At 38.4% G+C, this 20,079-nt stretch overlaps 1 protein-coding gene across 2 annotated transcripts in view; it reads right to left on the bottom strand.

The window, feature by feature from the left end:
- Nucleotides 1-9,213: 9,213 nt before the first annotated feature.
- Nucleotides 9,214-20,079, bottom strand: part of ELOVL6 (ELOVL fatty acid elongase 6) — a 119,611-nt gene continuing 108,745 nt past the window's right edge. For both annotated transcript variants that reach the window (XM_033105509.1, XM_033105510.1), the window contains exons 4-5: nucleotides 18,508-18,659; nucleotides 9,214-12,590 (exon numbers count right to left, since the gene is read on the bottom strand). In XM_033105509.1, the coding sequence (XP_032961400.1) occupies nucleotides 12,166-12,590; nucleotides 18,508-18,659 (577 nt within the window). In that variant the 3' untranslated portion in view covers nucleotides 9,214-12,165. The remainder of the gene's footprint in view (nucleotides 12,591-18,507; nucleotides 18,660-20,079) is intronic.

A 20,079-nucleotide genomic window follows, 5' to 3' on the forward strand; every position in this document is an offset into this window, starting at 1 on the left:
TTTTCCTTTGCCAGTGGGGATTTACAGAAAGATTTTGGAGAGACATATGTAACCTTAGTTGAGAAAAAAGTTGGAGTCATTATGACCTTCAAAGGTCATCTGGAGATGAGCAAACTGAGGGTCACTGAAGGTCAGTGACTCATGCAAGATCACATGCGATAGTTCAGAAAGAGGCTTAGAGGGAGATGGAATGTTCACTTCCTATAACAGGGCTCTTTCCACAATGGTGCCCTGTAAATTGAAGAAGCAAGCTGTCAGGCAACACTTGAAAAGTAACAGTGAAAGTAACAGCTCTAGTGACAAGGTGTTTGTTGACAAAGAGGCAAAATCCAATGGAAAAAATTCCCCTATTGAAAGTCTCCTGGACCATTCAGTCATAGCGATTCCTCTGGGGAAGAATACGTTTGGCTCAGATTTACTCTTTGGTACAAAAGATGCCTGACAATGAGGTGGCTGGGGCTGTCTGGGATGGTGATAATGACAAGTTGGCAACCAAAATGAGAATAAAACAGATTTATTGCTTGAAAACCCAACCGAAACCACAGTGAAAAACAAGGGACTATCGATTGCCAAGTGCCGAGGACCTCAGGGGACTTGATATCTTGGGAAATTAGGCCAATTTCTTCTTCATATGTCTAAGTCTTTTGAATATATCATGATACAGTAATCCTACCTTTGACAGTTGTGGAATAGTTCAATTGTGATTGATTTAAAGCCACAGAAAAAGTGTCCTATCTGTAGAAATTAATTTAAAACATCACAGCTATAAGGACTAAATGTTAGCGTCTCGTATTTCTAGGCACATAAATACTGATTGCCTGAATAAATAAATGAATGTTTGCTCTAGCCAGGATATTACATCCCTGGTCAATGCTTACCTATTTTTATGTGGAATAAATTTTTTAAATGATGAACAAAACACTTCTTTTAAATTACTTAACTCAACTTTAATTGAATAACTGCTAGTTAGTATCACTTGCATAATACATTTTGGACTGTTTTGTACAATTTCTTTAAAGCTTTGACCAGCTTTTTGTTATTAGTGAGACGCCTTAAGGTTTACATGCATCTAATATTCTGAACAATTAAATTTCTGCTTTTCTATTCAGCTCACCTTGTTAGATGGGGATAAAACTGTCTTGTACCAATTTAATGGGAGTATTACAGAACCAGTGAGAAAATGCCCAAAGTGCTTTGATAATCTTGTGTGTGCCTGGTGATTATAATTAAAATGTCTTTTGTGAGCAGCACATAAGTGGGTGTTTAGTCTTTGAAACAACCTGATTATCAACCTGACGATGTAGTTAAATTAAGATTAATTTTGAAATATAAGTATTTTAAGATAGAAAATAATTGGTAATTTCCCCCATTAAGAGAAACTCTGAGTCTTTGGATAGCTGATTCTTGGTCAGGGTTAAAAAAGCACAAGGTAAGCTTGGGACATCCTCTTGTGCCAAAAGGAAAGGAAGCTATCAAAGACCTTTTGAGGACATGCCAGGAAGACATTGTAAAGCCATTGTAAAGGGCTCCCACTGCCCAAAGATGGGACAATTTGAACAGCCAAAAATAATAATAATAATGACTACAATTTGTTGAAACATATTGAGTATGTAAAAGCCCATGAGTTCATAAAGATAATGAGAAAAAGAAGAGAGAAAGGAAAAAAAATCTCAAAACTCATTTATCACCATTGGAGGTGGCCAGTGCACCAAACTGATACTCTGAAAATTGCCATATAAGGAAAAAATTAAGGTTTTGTCCTACCTTTCCTATGTAGTTTAGTATATAAATTGTATTTTAGGATGCCTGAATTGTCTCAGTTAATGAAGAATACGTTTTAATTAAGCATTTTAATTAATGTGCCAAAAATAACAGAATTATAAATCTCAATTTTTCCATCTCCCAGTGAAATAAATGATTCAAGCAACCATTATCAAATGGATGGCAAAAGGATTAGGTGAAAGATTTATAGAGACCTGGATATTTGAAAGATCTCAAAGTAGTAGCCTACAGTATAATAGGGGAAGTCCACATTATAATGGGGTAGGTGGCAGATTGCTATTTGAGCCACCTGGTCAATATTAGACTCCCTAAAAAACGCCTCGAGGCATTGTGTGCCTCCTTTGAGAAGCAATACAAATACACAATACCACCTAAAATATTCTTGTCAAAAATCTAAAGCTTGAATCTAATCAAACTTTAAGATCTGACTCCTCATTTATAGGCAATATCAGGGAAAGAGAAATAAGTTAAATGATACCACAAACTAACAATCAGAAAACTCCAGAACATGGGACATATCATAGGACATTGACTCTGTTTCTTCATTAAATCACTCAGCATGGAAAAAAAGGAGGAGGAGCTCTCTGTAGTAAGACATTTTGGTGATAACCAGGGAAATGTGAAAAATGGTCAGGATATTAGATGATAATAAGAAATGATTGCTAATTTTGCTGAGTGTCATAAGATCAATATTGTAGTTATGTAAGAAAATGCCATTTTTTTTTTAGCAATGTTTCTTGAAATATTTAAGAGTGAAATGTCATAATACCTGGGATTTACTTTAAGACAAATATGATAAATGTGGCAAAATGGTAATAAATGTTAAAAATGTCGGTGCTGGGAATACAGGAGCTCATTACACTATTCTTTCTACTTTTATGTATGTTTAAAAATCCTCATCTTGAATCAGTGGTTAAGCACAATAAAATTACTTACGAATTAAGTTCTGAGGATCTGTTCAAAATATAGAAAAACTTCAAATTGATTTTTGAAATACACATATATATGTAAATGAAGGGCATTTTAATAAGAGTTAAAATAGCTTTTTGGATGTAATAAGGATTTTTCTTCACAAACAACCTCTATGTAATAAAAGGAAAAAGGAGAGTTAAGCAGACACTAACACTCTCTTTGTTGGGGATACTGGCTTTATTCCGGTCCCAGAGCTGGACACTAGGTGAATCCATGGCTGGAACTGCAATTTTGAAAGAAACATGCTTTTACAATTGAAATGCAGTTGTTATAACATAATTGCAGATTAATACAGAAGTGTAAAGTGCACCAAAATTCTAGATAAAGAGAGCCCTTTGTAGTGCAATTATACGTAAATTAAATAAAGTTTAGACAATTCCCACAATTAAAGCAAAAATACATAACCTACAGCCTCAAAACGTAGCTACTCTAGTGAAAATGGACAGACAAGCATATGTGCTTCCTCAGCGCAGGCACTACCTATAGTTTTCTTCACATAACCTCATTACAGACATACAAATTAAAGGTTTATTTGTGAGTTTAAAGGTAAGGGAACAGATCTATGTTTAATGATGATTCTAATGACTGATATTTAATTCACTACTTCTGAATGACAATTGCATATTTAACTCACTTAGAAGTTTATGTGTAAACTCCCAGCGTTTTACGGCATTTTAAATATAATAATCACTTGGGAGTTGGCTATGCTTCTGGAGTTCAGCTTCTTTTACTTGAAAGCCTCATAATAAGACACACATGTTCTTGACAGACTGGCCCATCAAAACCATGATAAAGAAAGGCATTCTATTTTAAATTCAAATGTTTGTGTTGGATTAATAGCCCTGACAACTTTGAATTTCATTATGCTGAAAAACTGATATTTAAGCTATAAGGAGCAGAGATTCTCTTCTATTTATATCCTTAAGAATTCTTTTTATTACAATATTCAAGCTAGAAGTAGACTTGTGGTAAAAAATGATCTCTTAGGACAGGTTAGAATAATATCTGGGCCCAAGTACTGAATGCTCAGATGAAAGATTTTTCTGCTTCTCAAGGATCTTGGCCAATCATGTATGAATACCAAAAACAGCAAAGAAAAAACAAATCACAACAATAATAGCAGAAAGAACTTTATCTTTGCCCTAATTAAAAGAAACTAGGTCCAGTGAGCTCCCCTCAGGAGCAAGCTTTGCCCTCAGCCAGGGAGGGAAGAGACATTCTCATGCAGTGTGATGGCTGTTCTCCAATCAGTCTTCTGGCCCCGTGAATGCATGTCTGGTTCCTGAAAAGATAAGGGAGCCAGCTTTCTCACACAGAATATCTTAACCAAGGAAAAAGAGCCGTTCTGCCCCACCGCAGAGCAGAGGGTGCTCTGCCTTTCTGAGGGGTGGTGAACACTGTCTGAGAACTGCTGAACCTGGCGATGCATAGAGATTTCAGGACCCAGTGGAGAGAGGCAGTAGCAGCTGGGCCTGGTAGAGATGATGGGAAGAAGGGGAGAGGAGGAGGTGTGGTGGCCGTGACCACATAGTAGAAATGCCGGATAGAGGCTGTGAGACTCCCCTTGGCAATTGCCAGACTTAGATGAGCAAGTCTAAGGAGCAGCAAGTCTAAGGTCCGGCATCCCTGAGAGCTGCACAGCAACCCCAATTTGCCTCTGCAGCTGGTGGATCCGAGGGAAATTCAGGTTACATGTAAATGAACAAACGAGTTGGCATGGAGGCCTAAGTCAATTTGGAGACTCAGGTTTTTTTTGTGTTGTACTGATTTGATTTTTCTAAAACTAAGTTGAAATTAGACATGCTTTTAATTTGAAGACAAAGTGCTCATTTGCAAATGTGCTCTGGTATTCTGTAGTAGCTCACATAGAACTATGAGCCATGGAGGATGCAGGAATAGCAAACACAGTTTGCCTTCTCCTCTGGAGAGATATTGGCTGCCTTAAGAAACATCCACTGGAGTTTTCATAAATAAAACATAGAGAAACACCCAGGGGGCAGTTTTTCCCTCTGGTATGAAAGGAATTAGTGTAGTGGATAGAAAAGGAAGCTGTGTATAAAACCCTCTAGAGTATAGCACATGGTTTTCACCCTGGGGGTCTGAAAATACCAAAGATACAGTCCAGTGGTGAGATCGCAGGGGAGTGTGTCAGGAAGGGGCTGTCACGCACGTTTAACCCTTAGGCTGCAACGTGGTTTTCATAGTGCGTATGTGTATGATCTTTTCTGTATAAATGCATATTCTATAATGCATTTCCCCGAAAATAAGACCGGGTCTCATATTAATTTTTGCTCCAAAAGACGCATTAGGGGGTATTTTCAGGAGATGACTTATTTTTTCATGGACAACAATCTACATTTATTCAAATACAGTCATGTCATCTTCTTCTGGAACATCGTCATAACGTACTAAATGCGTCTCTCTGGCTGATGATCTTAACGAGGGCTTATTTTCGGGGTAGGTCTTATTTTCGGGGAAACACGATACAAATAAGGTGAAATGCCAATGGTTACTTCCTTCAACTATGATGCATGCCAAGAGCAACGAAAAGCAGAAGACAATGTACAAGGTTACAGTGTAAAATGGGATAGTGAATTAAGTAACGGTCTCTTTTAAATCAGTAGGATCCGATCTCCTGCTCCAGAGCTTCTCGTCTTTCCTGCAGTCCTTTTTAGGGATATGATATTGCAGGACGTCACGGACCTAGGCAGAGAGCGCATGCGCAATCCTGTCCAGTTTTGTGGGGTGAAGTGGGGATACCCATGGAAATCCTTGCGATCAACATTGCCTCTCAGAATAAGAGTTTGGCAATAACTGAGACCCTACCAGTGTTGGAGATTAGTCAGCTACAGACCAACCAGTGTGGAGCCCTTTCAGGTATTTGAACTGTCCTGATCATTGATTTAGGACCCTCACTGTGGCTCCAATTAATTTCATTCATCTTAAAAAAAACAACAGCCAAGAGTGATCATGTTGCTGAAATACTGGTATTCTGATCCCTTTTTTTTTTCAATCCTAGGAAGCTTGTTATAGTTCTTGGTCTTGAAGATACGTTAAGTACAGCATTTTTCTTACCTGCACAGTGATATAAAATGCTTGTATGTTTTAATGCCTGCTTTATTCATTTCTGAAGCTTGCACTGTATGAGACCGTGTTTCTATCGGAAGCTGCATGATGGTGTAGACATGTCTGTTGGGTTTCTGAGACCACCATCAAAACCACAAATATCCCCTAAGGTTTACTTCTGCTAGTATTTATCTATTTACTTAAGTTAAAAATACTTTAACTTACTGTGTGCAGTATGGGGTATTCTCTTTCCTCATTTTGAAAGGAATTAGTGTAGTGGATAGAAAAGGAAGCTGCGTATAAAATCATCTAGAGTGTAGCACATGGTTTTCACCCTGGGGGTCTGAAAATACATACATTAGATAGATTAGAAAGGAATAGAAAGTTCCGTCTTAATTTAGTCTGCGATGATGTGCAAAGAGGCATGTTCATCATTGTCGGCTGTGGAAAAGCTCCGCAAATAACAGATTCTTGGTTTTAAATATACATGTACAACATATTTAAATTGAAATATAAATATAACATTGCTGTGGTACACAGTGTAGAGATGCCCGAAAGCCACAAAGAATGCCATAAGCCATTCAACCGAAATAATATCCAATGGAACATGTAATACCACCAGAAGCTGAAGACCAACTTTTCTGAGCAGGGAGTAGAGGGGACACTTGCTGACAGCTGTCGGGTGTCTGAGTAACTTCCTGTGCTTCTTTGGAAGAAACTGCTGTGCTTCTTTGGAACTGCTGTGCTTCCTAAATATCTTCCCCAACATAGATTTGGCCTGAAACACTTTGTTCAATGACATGGCAAATTGCGTCCTACATCGCTGCCCAATACTAGAATTTTATTCATTTATACCCTACTTCATTTCAAAAGATTTGAATAGATACAACGAAATTGAAGTGAAGATTATATCAAATTCATTCCTTCTACTTCTGTGACATTTGATTAAATGACCAAAATTTCCTCATTTGTAAAACGAGGATTCAACTTAAGCCCCACTGACGGCTGTGGTGAGCTTGTAGATCTGGAAAACAAATAAATTGTAAAATGTTACACCATGAGACACCATCGAAGGGCCAGACCCCTGTGGGATTGTGAGCAGTAGTGTGGGGATGACAGCATAGTTGGGCTTTGCAAGAACTGAGGACTTTTAAGGATGCTTAAGTTCCTCGAGCACATTGGTGTCACGTGTGGAACGGCCTTTCTGAGTGGTCCTCAGTGCCCTGGATACCCCTCTTTGAACTACCCAGCAGAAGAGATAAAAGAAACCAGAAACATAGTTTGGTTTTAAGTCAAAAGTTATGATTTTATTTTTAATTTTAATATACCAGAAAAAAATATTTCTTTTAATGTCATGAAGTAAGCACTTGAAAATAACAATTCTAACATTGCTGTGGTTTGCTCTGTGAGGCTTATATGGATGGAATTCTGTCTGAACATAGGCCGTGGGGCCCCCAAGAGGCTGAATCTTCCAGTGTTTTTCAACGTGGCCGCAAGCAACCTCCTGCCTGAACATGCCCAGACAGGCAGACCTCGGCAGCGCTACCAGGCTACTTCTGAAGCGGTCTTGATTTCTGTCCACTGGGAGAAAAAGTCTCAAGTGCTGTCAAGCATTAGGAAAATAATAGCGTTTACAAACCAGGGTGAGTCAGGACCCCTCAATCCTGGCCTTAAATGGGTTGCAAATATGGCTTGACCTTGATTGATGAGATGTTTCTTTAATTTAACCAGATGCTTCAGAAGTTTACTACAATGTAGTTTTGGGTTTGGATTTCCAGTGGAGGGCATCTGATCACAAGAATTTTGCCTGCCCAGAGCCCACACATGGTGTGCTCCCATTGTCTCTTTAATGCCAGAACTTGTTTTAAAAAAAAAAATGCCAGAACATTTTTTTTTTTTTTAAAGTGTAGTTCAGAATGAAGGGAAGACTGCGGATTATTTGTTCCCTTCTGTGAGCCCTGAATTTTCAAGGTGTCTGATGAGGAAAGTAACTCGATAACTCAACAGGCTTGTGAGTATTCTCCGATGCTCTGTGCAGGTGTGCTTCACTGGCCTCCTCAGCTATGGGTTCTGCTATATGGCTCGAGGATGTTCGTAATTGGTCTGTCACAACTGGCATTCAAGAAAATGTTATGCCCGCACCCGACACTTGTTTTGCTCAAGTATCAGGTACCAGCATACAGAGGCTGTTGGTTCGCTGGAAAACTGGGACCTAACACTTCCTACTGATTGTCAGCACAAAATAGAGTATCATTGCTTTATCAGCTCTCACTTTGCTGCGGTGCATTCTTAGCAAAATCTCTTGATGGTAATAGGTCTGAGGCACAAAGAGTCTAGTCTTGTATGTAAATATAAAAGGGACAGAAGAACAACTTTAAAAAGCTACAGGAGACAATGACTCAGCATGAACATAGGCTCTACTATCATCCCAAACTGATAACAAAATATTTATTATCAAAAACAAAAAGAACGGACTCAAGTTCTGGGCTTTCATCATGAAATTCTCGATCAGTTGTAGTTTTCAGGATGGAAACTTTTACAGGGAAGTATCTAAAAGAGAGACATGGACCACGCACATACAACTCAAAGCACTGAACTCTGGGAGGCAAAGTTTGTGATCTTCTCCACTCTCCTAACAACTGTCTTGAATCAGCAGGTGGCCAAATCCAGTAACAGTGTTAAAGAATCATTAACTAAATTGGAAAAAAGCCCTCAGGATGTGTGGGAGCTGACTCAAGTTGTGTGACACATACAGTCACTGAGGAGAGGCTGTTCTACCAGCGTAAAGAAAAGATAGTAACCTGAGCATGTTCTCTCCTAGGTAATTCAGCAGTCTGGGAATGAGGCCAGACTTCTGGAATATTCTACTCCAGTGTAATTGACTTCAGGCGATTTGTTCCTCTGAAGCGACAGGTTTTTATCTTATTATGAGGATACAACATCCGATTTAAAAAAAAAATTTGTGGGTCTCTTTCCTAGAAGTGTCCTTCCATTCAATTCTACAAAAATCTCACTCCAATGGACTGATTTTCTGACTCAGTCCAAAGCTACATTAGCAGAGGTGAAGTGACAGAGATGTAATTAATCCCCTAACCTCTTAAGCAACATGTATCTATGTATTGTCCCTCCCCTAATTTTGGTAGTGGTGTGTGATTAGAAGGATGTTCAGTCAATTGCCTGGAATAATAATCTGAATACATGATTATTTGGTACTTTTGCCTGGCACTGGATATGAATATAGCACTTGCTTTTCTCATTAGTAAAACTAGAAGGTCCAGATAAAACCTCCTGCTCGATAAATAGAACATTTCTCTCTAGAATGCTTTTCATTGCAAACTCATAGACTTGGGTCGATACTCAGATGTTTTAAATCAAATTGCATATACTTATATATGAAATGATTTGGTTTTTTTTTTTTTTTTGGTTTTTGTTTTCAATGCAGGAATGTTTTCACCATACTGTAATTGGAATGCAGTGGAAAATCTTCAGTAGAAAGATAATCGATTGCAGCATAGTGGGGCAGCTATAAAAACTTGCTTGCCCAAGTTTTTCTGGAATGTTAACTGACAGCAGGATTAGCTATGTGGCAGTCAATTCTCTGGTAGGTTTCAGATTTGCCATCGACTAGCCTGGTGGCAAAGCCTCCAGGATAGGTGGTCCAGCCTCCTATCTTGATATAAGTAAGCAGTTAAGCTGAGATGTTAAAAACATTGTACTGAACCTGTAATACCAGAATTTTGTTTTTTTAATGTGTTTTTTCTCCTCCCATGATAAACATCAAAAATGCCTTTAGATATATTTAGCTAATTTAAAAACTATTATTTATTAGACATTCAACCTGTAAACAAAAATTCTAAATTATTTCACGAGAACACAAGTATGAACCTGTATCAGAATGAAAGTGCTTGGGAATCACTTAGGGTCTTAAGGTCTATGCTCATTTCCTTATTCTAACCTGTATTAAAGGATCAATGGATTAAATAATTAAGTCAAATCAACCAGATGAGCTCTAACTGGTCCTACAATTGAACTCAAGTCAGCTGTTATTTGATCTTTTCCTCATTTTAATTATTCGGCTTATTTTCTGTTATAAAAAAAAAAAGCTTATTGCACAGTATCATGTACTTTCAAAGCTCAAAATAACATTATTTGCATCCTAAGAATCTATTAGTTGTTATAGCAGGACCTGTCTTTTCAGCTCATGTCAGCTTTTGTCCTCATAATAATACATTCTTCCATCAATTGTTTCTTATCTATGAACCAATGTCAAGACATCATAGACTGTTCACACTAATTTAATACAGATGTAACAGCTTCCCTCTCTGCATACCCCCAGCCCCCACCCCAGTCTATCAGTCATGACTTGGGTTGCACGGATTCTTTGTTCACTGTTCAAACCATTCACACAGAATGGAATAAAACTGTATTCTAATAAATTCCACACATAAATGAGATGCTGAGAAAGCGTTTGTCATCTCTGACAGAGAAGCAGAGCAGCTCTGTTTCATGAATGACAACACAATTAAAGCTAAAATAATATAAAAATAATTTGAAAAAAAATCCCTTTTACTGCAGACTCTCAAATAAAGCAAGAAAGATAAACTATAGTTTCTTTTTCTGCTAGCCAGAAAATGTTTCTATTCATTTGGGCTTCGAAATTCAGTGTACCCCACATCCGTGTGCATACATGTGTGGTTATACGTGTATAATCTATGCAGTGTAGTAGCCCCTAATCTTTTCAACTAATTTGTCTAATCATTAAGCTATTTAACCAATTAGAATACTATTATATCACATTGAACAATTTTACATAATTGCTTCTTTGAAATACTAGGAATGTTTACACATTTATTTGGCTTGTAAAGGACTGAAATATTACCGATAATATTATATTATCTAGCCTTTTTTTTTTTTTTTAAAGAATATGGCTCTTAATTGATTTTCTGAGTTCCAGAGCGAAAGTCCCTTTAAAAAATTTCTGAAGCTGACTTGAAGCAGGAAGAATGTCTTCTGATTTGGCCAAAAATATGACATGTATTTCATATCTAAAATTTGAAGGATAAGTCTGTAGGGGGCCCTTTGTTGTCAACTGTTCCAGCCAAACTTCGCATGAAGTGTTTGTTGAAGTATCTCCACTTGACCAGCAGAGGGCACTTTACACACCTCTACATTGCTTACGGGCGCAAATGCAGATGATGCAGAAACACAGTGTTCACCCAATATCAGAAACAGCCCTGCAGATTTCTTTTTGAAATTCACAAAAATATAGAAAATATGGACTGTACCACAGGGTTTCATGTGGAAAGTTATGAGTATGTGTGAAGTCAAATAGGGAGGAGTATACATTGTACTGATCTTCGGCTCACTTCTTTCCTTCTTTTCCCTTTCCCAGCTCAAGAATGGTACTGGGTTGAACCTTTTCACATGCAGTACAGAATCCATTTTCAAACCATTTGGTTGAGTTTTATCTTTTCTATTCTGTATTGACTCTTCTGTTCAAAAGCCCGGGGCACCTGAACCAAGGATAATACTTCATATCTCATTTAAGAGTAGAAATTACTGTGAAACTAGCAAATGCTCTGACATGGAGCTGCCCCTTCCAGGACTGAGCTGCTTTGTTTCCATCCTCCCAGAAGAACCTTGGAAAAAAATTGTGCCCCATTTAGTTTTGGCAAACTTATTAGCCTGAGGCTGTATTGTGAAGGGAAAAACACCAGTCTTTCTTAGTTGAAATGTAGTTGTTTATATCCATTTTCATAAGAGGTGATTAAGACATCTTTTCTCATGGGGGCCACAACTAACTAAACTTTCTTAAAAGGCTTTAATTTTTGCAAAAGCATCAATGTTCTAGATATACACCCTGTGTCTCTTCCATTTTTATCTATTCTATTGGCTCCAGTTTAGTGTCAAAAAGATTCGAAAGGATTGTGTGAGCATGTGCTTGCACAGTTTAAGTAAACTTCTTTCATCCGTAGAGAAATATAACACTTAGTAAATACTTTTCATACAGTGTTAATAGCCTTTGTTTGTGTTCTATTTCTCTCTCTCTCTGCCTCTGGCTCACTTTTGCTCTCATTTGTCCTAAAGTTGACAGATAAAGAGGGAATAGGGTCTTCTAGCAGCGGTCCTGTTGGATAAGGGTGCACTCAGTGAGTTCTCACCCAAAAAGGATCATAAACTTACTGGGTTAAGTCAACCTAATTATCCCTAAGCTGCCTCGGGTTTTGTTTGCTCTTGTGTTTTGTTTTGTTTTAGCTGCACCATATGTGATTCCTTGTGCCATTTTCTTTTGTCTATTATTTTTCTTGATGACCCTGAGCTATGGCTTCCTTCTCAGTTCCAACACTATTCAGCCTTCGTGGTTTTCCTCATCTTGCCGATGTAGGCCTCAAAAAAGAAGTGGCAGAAGAGCACAAGGTAGCTGAGGTACATGAGTGAGGACCAGAAGATGTTCTGAAAGTGAGAGTGACACTGGTCATGCTGCATCCAGTAGAACACCAGGTAGTTAATGACACAGCCCATCAACATCTGAGTGATCTGGGACAAGGTGATGAACATGGCAAACTTCCGGGAGACTCGGAAACCCGCTGCTCGCAAGGCATAGTAAGAGTACATCACGGCGTGCACGCCATAGTTCATAGTCATGAACCAACCACCCCCGGCAACCATGTCCTTGTAGGAGTACCAGGAGTACAGGAGCACAGTGATGTGGTGGTACCAGTGCAGAAAGATCAGCTTCTGCTTCCTCAGAATAATGAATATTGTATCTCCTGGAAGACAAACGAGGAAAAGAATGCCCATGAGCCCCCTGCACCATGACAATGATAATTTAAATTTTTGCAAGAAAAGTAGTTCTCTTGAACTAGTCCTTGAGAGTAAGACGGACTGGGTTAGAATCCTGGATTGATATTTACTAGCTCTGGGACCTTGGGCAAGTTACGATACTTATTCTCACTATTCCAGTTTCCTCATCTGTAAAATGGGGATAGTAATAGTAGCTTGGAATTGTCGAAGGATTAAATAGGATAATCAATAGGTACATGGTAAAAACTTAATAAATGTTACTTTCAGAAAGGTATTGTACACAAAATTTCATTAATTTTTGATCTGGAAGGGACATTAGTAACCATGCTGCCTGACTTCCAACTGCATCATACATTTTAGGAAATATCACCTGAAAGAGTCAAGTGACCTGTCTCAGATCAGTTTTCAATCAAGAGAAACAGATTGGAATTCAAATGCCCAGCATGATGTTCGTAAGCCTCTCTGGAGCAGTAAACTATTTTTCTTTCGTATATGACAAAGGGCTCCCTTAAAAGCATATCTTTGTAAGCTCTCTGTAAAACATGGTGTCTTGACATATGGCAGCTAGAAAAGTAAAATTTAAACAAAAGGCAAAAACAGAAAAAGAGAACAAAAGTCATCTATCATATGTGCTGAAGAGGGTAAGAGGAATATTTTATACCAATGAACCAACTAATAAAAAACTGAAATACATTTTTATGGAATTAACTTCGAAAAAGCTCTCCAAAGCTATCAAAATTTTATTAACACTGTCCCCTTTCTAAGGCAGGGAATTTCTATTATAGAAGCTAGAATTAGTCTCAGGTAGGTCGATGCTATATATCTGCAATGATTGTCTGAGAAGTCTAGGGATTCTGAAAAATATACTGTAGAACACTTAGGTAAAAATGGATAAAGAACAAATATACCCAATTCCATGAACAAGTACAAAAAAAGAGGAAGAGACACTGGGATGTGGGACAGAAACAGGGTTTATGCAGGCAAATGCTTCTTTCTCTTTCCTATCTTTATGATTCTCAGATATGGGGAAAACCAACATCCTTCATGGCCTTCGGTAAACTCACGCTTGAGTTCTTTTTGTAGATCAAAGAAAACTAGGTTGCCCCTCTTCTTATTCTGAAATTTAATTAAGCACAAAGGGATTTAGATTTGTTCTTATCTCTCATACTTCAGTGGTACCCTAAAACATTTGGCATAAGAGAAAGTCAACGAATGCTGGAACTTGGAAAGGCTTCTAAGGTTCTGATGGCCATGGTTGGAATAATACTGGTGGTGCTCCATTTCATTCAGCAGGAGATATTAGTTTATTTCCCTACTGAATTGTTAAATATCATTACTTCATATTTGCTTAGAACAGAAAAGTTGCCAGTTGCTGCATTTCTGAACCTATTATAAAAATTTCTCTGAAGTCCTCTTTTCTCTTGTGAGATACCTGACATATTATGCTTATAACTCTCACTTGTATACTTAAGGGACAACACTAGTGTTAGGAGACCTGGTTCTACTTCTTAGTGTTAAGTTGTGCTTTTTTGTGTGTGCCTGTCAAAGATCCACTATTTCTATGTAAGTATTACTCTGTGCCTCCCTTCCCTCTGTGGATGATCATATAGGCACAATAATTCCAGTCCATTCTGTTCACAGTGGAAAGAAGGTAGAAGTCCAAGGAACTGTACGTTAAAAACAAATTTAGTCATTCATAATTAAGAAGCTGTCTTTTATGAGCCTCTAAGCAATAAGTAAGACATAAATCCCACAATATCCAAAGATATTGTAATAGAAGTTATTTGCCATAAAGTAATAAGCATTTCGTCCTTTTATGGTCTCACAGATTTAATTTGAACTCCACCATCACTTTTTATATTAAAACTTTATTGTCTAAAGAACAATTTCATTGTGAGGAAAGTAGTAGGAGACAAAAGAAAAGGTTGTATTAGGACGGGCTAACGTGAATGGAAAGTGGAACCTATAGTTCTGGAATAGAAAACTGCTTTGTGTTTTTCCTGTCTGAGTGAGGGTCTCAGGCTTGATCTGTGACACACTACGTGTTTCCATTTAATATGGGGAGATGGGAATGAAGGACATGTCATGAGATCTTCAAAATGAAATTACTTTGAATTCACTCAAGAATTTTTTTTTCAGAACAGATATACAAAATGGTAGATGGAGTAACGAAGATGAGGCTCTTTCAATAATGGCCCTGGAGCCTCTCAGGAGTACCACTCTAATGCCATATCAAGGTTACTGTCCCCAAGAAGGCCACTGACCCAGAGATTGGTAGCTTCCCTTGTGCAAGGGAAAATGGGTGGAGTTCCAGAAGGGCTCCCCAAGACCTCCCATGGTTCTTTTGATGTTGTAGCTGAGATTAAACAGTCACAGCACTCTGGCAGTTAGACAATAATTTTTCCTCTGGGAAACCACCTATTATCACATTTGATTTCTCACGAGCCAGTCATGCCAAGCCACGGTATTTACAGGCTTGTCAAAACTACAGTATCCTAGAAATGCAAATTAAGATAGGGGCTGGTGTATGTGATGTTTCCCAGCCAAAGGTCCAGTTGGCATTATGGAAAAGATTTTGTCTAAGTATTAAGTATTTGCGACTTTTGATTCCTGAACATTTCAGAAATGTCACATATTTTATCTACCCTTGGTTTATGTTCTCTTTACCATAGTCTCTCTAACTTTTGGTTCAGCTATTTTCAGTCAAGAACCAGGCTGCAGGCAGCGTATGGTGTTTTCTTATCTAGGTGTCCCTTCCACACTTGGAAATCCCCAGGGTGTGTGCACGGCCACCAAGAGTCACAGAGAACCTGCTGTGTGTGGTTTGTCACAAACTGCTGCATTCCTCTTAGCAGAGTTAGCTGGAGCTCTGCTGAGTCAGAGTTTCAAAAATAAAGACAAGTTCAACTGAGCAAAGACCTAGACTCAGAGCAGATGTTTCCAAGTTTTAACAAAACCCAACCTCAGCAGGTTTTAATATAATGAAAACAGCAGGTGTTCCAGGATTTTGGCACACAAGGCTGGTTGGTGGCTCTCTTCCCCCACTTGTTCTAGTAGACTGCCACCCTATAATTCACTGAAATGAGCTCATTGATTTCTGCTGAAACAGTATGGCTTTTCTGCTATTAAGATTTTAGTGAAGGGGGAATGGTGAGATATTATTTAATGGGTAGAGAGTTTCAGTTGGGGAAGATGAAAAAGTGCTGGAGATGGATGGGTGTGATGGCTGCAAATGTTCTTCATACCGTTGCCCTGTACAGTTAGACATGGTAAATTTTATGTATTTTTTGCCACAGTAAAACAGAAAGTTTAGTGAAAACTGAAGGCATGTGGGTTTGGGGGGAATATAGTGTTTCAGTATTGAATGTGGAAGAACTGTTCTTTTTTTCTTGCAAAAACTTTTCTTCCTGTGTGTGCATAAGGGAGTCCAGAATCTGTATTGAAAAACAGAACTTGGGACCTAAATATAAGAAAAGTTCTAAATAATCCAAATGGATAAATCTTTCTTAAATGGTAGTGACAAGGTTTTCTAAAAGCAAAACCTGGGAAGGAACTTAACTTCCAAAACAAACAAAAAGGAAAGGCATCCAAACAAATACATTCCCTAAACGAGGGCAGGGGCTGCTTGTCTCTGAGACACGCCACTGGCACTAATTTTTGGATCTGGTTTGATTCAGTACTTACTTTGGGAAAGCTACTATCAAATTCATATTTTAAAATTGAAAAAGGGATACTCAGACCATGAAAATATCTGTATAAGGGATCTGCAACTATATGAAGAATATAAGCTCGTGGTAGGTGCTTAATATAAATGTATTAAATGAATGAATGGATAAATCGACACTAATGCATTTCACCCTAAGGCCACTCAGGCTCTCTGTGGGGGCACACACACACCAGGGATCTAGTTATCGTGGGTTGTGTGCAGGAATCACCTTCATACCCAGGCCACTTACTTAAGAAAGGTTTTCAGAAAAAGTTTTCTTCTGCTGCTCTTCCCTTGTCTTTGACCTGGGAAGAGACTGGTCCAACCAATCGTTCCAACCAGTTGCCAGGTATTTGTAGGCTGCAGGTATTATAGCACTGAGTGGAAAGTAAGTAGGTTGCTGACACATATCAGAGGCCTCGTATAGTTTGTGAATAGACACAGGACATGAACTACAGATACCTTCCAGAAAGACTGCTGATATCTTACATTGTAGGTGGCTTATAATGAAATTACAACCTCTCCCCCTGTTTTTAGGGAAAACGGGAGAGAGAACACAATCTATAAATAAATAACTATTTTAAACTTAATACACACAGTTCTTAATTCCAGATTAAAAAAATTAAGAAACCCAGAGGATAGCTCGGTTTTCCCGCAGGATATATACCAGTTTGTGAGACAGTGGTCAGCTCTGCTCATAATGAACTCAGAGCTTATAATCACCAGCAGAGCCCTTTCTCTGGCAATAAAAATATTTTCCTGGGGAACTGTGCCATGTCAATACATTGCCACTTAATTTTTCACTGTGTCTGCTAAACTGTGCCACAGTTATACTCAAGTCCATCAAAGAGCTGAAGGAAAAACCTTAGGAATCTACAAATATAGCCAGTTATTTTAAAAATTAGTAGCTATTAGGTTGGTGCAAAAGTAACTGTAGTTTAAAAGGTTAAAAATAATTGAAAAAACCGCAATTACTTTTGCACCAACCTAATAGACGGTGAACTACATTCCTTTTCGCCAAGGCCCGTCTCTCTCTCTCTCTCTCTCTCTCTCTCTCTCTCTCTCTCTCTCTCTTTCAATAATCACTCTTACTTTTTATTTAACTATTTAATGTTGAAATAATTACAAACTTACAGAAGAGTTGGAAGAATAGAACTAAGAACTGTTGTATATACTTCAACCAGATTCACCAATTGCTATCATTTTGCCTTATCTAATTTCTCTTTTTACACACACACACACACACACACACACACACACACACACACACACACACTACAAAGTATTTTTCCTGAACCATTTGAGACTTATTTGCAGAACCATGCCCTTTATCCCTACATACTTCAGTATTCATTTCCGAAGAAGGCCTGTCTCTTTGATGATTACAATCAAGCAACACCAGAAACCAACCCTTAGCATTTGTTAATGAGACCATGAGGACACCCAAATGAAAAGCTTAATTTTGCAGTCTGAATCCTAACTCCAGAAATGGAAGGATGCTTTGACATGGGACTTGGAAATACCACGTTTCCCCAAAAATAAGACCTAGCCGGACAATCAGCTCTAATGCGTCTTTTGGAGCAAAAATTAAAATAAAACTGGGTATTATATTATATTATATTATAGTATATTATATTATAGACCCGGTCTTATAGTAAAATAAGACTGGGTATTATATTATATTTATATTATATTATATTATACCCAGTCTCATAGTAAAATAAGGTCGGGTCTTATATTGATTTTTGCTCCAAAAGACGCATTAGAGCTGATTGTCCAGCTAGGTCTTATTTTTGGGAAAATACAGTAGTCATGTTGCTAATTTTTCCTCATATGTTAATATTAGCTGAACTGCTAATGGGCCCGAGAGAAGGGGCTGTGTAGATTTTATAATCCACTGAGAGTGCATATTCAGTAGTGCTTGGAAATCTGCATGTTTTATGTAAACTATTTTGCTCTTCATATACACAATGTATAGTTATTTAAAAGAAGGGAGGGAGGAGAGAGAGAAAAAGTGAAATTAGTCGAGAACTCAAATTCATTAATCCTAACTTTCCTGCTACCAACAAAACGACCTTCAAATTGTTTGTTTGTTGGTTGGTTTTAAGTAAATATTATGGCTATGTAGCTACAAAGGAGGTGGTGGGGGAAGACGTGGAAGGAGACGAGACACTCACCTAGTTCGGGTGCTTTGCTTAGCACAAATGCATAAGCCCAGAATTTGCTGACAGGTCCATTGTAAAAACTCTGGTCACAAACTGACTGCTTCAGGCCTTTGGTCATCAAAATGTACACCATATAAGCACCAGTTCGAAGAGCACCAAATATACTTCATAATGAAAAGAGAAAAGAAACAACATTTAGGAAAATAATTTCTCTTCTGACATTAACCATTCTAAGGCTGTCTGCCATTCGTAGTAAATAGGCAAAGATGACTCCTAATAATTTGCATTTACCCGGAAGCATCTTAAAGTGTTCTGTGAATAAGAGTACTAACACTTCTTAGGGCTTTATTTTGAAGAGTATACATAATACCGCTTATTCTTCAACAGTGTACCAAAAAGAGGTCATAGAAAAGGGGAGTGGATCCAGGGTAGGATCTCATGAAGAACTCTGGTGACCCTGTGTCAGCTTGAGAACGATGCTTTGGGGATGAGATAGGGTTGACTGAAAACTCTTGGAATTATCTCAGTTCTGTCTTATGTGTAATCATTCTCCAAATCCCCCTGGCTCTATTCCTGGAATATCTGGTTACCTCTTTCAGCCAACTCATCTTAAACATTGGATGGCCCAGGCCTCCTTGGCCTGTCCTTGGCCTTCTGCAGCAGCCTCTAAACCACTGTCCTCAGTTATGCCTTTCCACTGTCTAATCCATCTTTCTCACAGAAGCGAGAAGAAGCTTCCTTCAAGGCTTAGATCTACTGTCATTTCCTCTAGGAAGGCATCCAGGCTCACTTCTCTGAGCTCCCCACGACCATGTTCAAACACTGTTCTTCAATGCCTGGTCATGTGTTTGCCTCCACATATGCACAGGTGCTCAAAGATGGTTGAAAAGGAGACAGACTGTTGAGGAATAAACTGACATGAAATTTTTATCAAGGAACTGCTAAGGAAACAGGAAAGTCTGGAATGTGTTGAGTTCAGTGATGTAACCTCAAGTGTGAAAGGACTTAGCAACAAGAACAAGTGGACTCCATTAGGAAGGAAACCCCTTAGGCATATGTCCCAGAGTATACAAACCACATGCATGACTGAAGGGAGAGCTGGCTTATAGCACCATGTGGGAAGATGTACTTGCCTGCCCCTCTGCTGGCAGCATGCCCTTCTAGGTTCTAGAAGTCACTTAGGACATAACTTAGTGAACAACTATTGAAATGAGTAGCATCCTCACCAAATTGAGAAATAGGAACTTTTATTTCTCTTCAGGGGCACCATCTTTTAGTTAAAATGTCTTAGCGTTGCTCCAGAATAAGTTATTGCACTAGGCTACCCGCCCATAAACATGCATCCACCTCTAGAACTAAAGCTCAACTTTGCATAGAACCAAGGTAATGAAGTTGGGACTTTGTTAAGTAGCTTCTCTGATGACATACAGCCTACATTAAATGGAGTTACTCATTCCAACATAAAAAAGGAGCCTTTTATATGTTGGATTATTGGTGTCACTTTACATTTGTAGATCCTATTTAATCCTTCAGTGGCTTCCCACTGCATTTAGAATGAAACCCTGAACTCCTTACCACAACCTA

This window comes from Rhinolophus ferrumequinum, chromosome 5 (assembly GCF_004115265.2).
Source record: "Rhinolophus ferrumequinum isolate MPI-CBG mRhiFer1 chromosome 5, mRhiFer1_v1.p, whole genome shotgun sequence".
NCBI lineage: Eukaryota > Metazoa > Chordata > Mammalia > Chiroptera > Rhinolophidae > Rhinolophus > Rhinolophus ferrumequinum.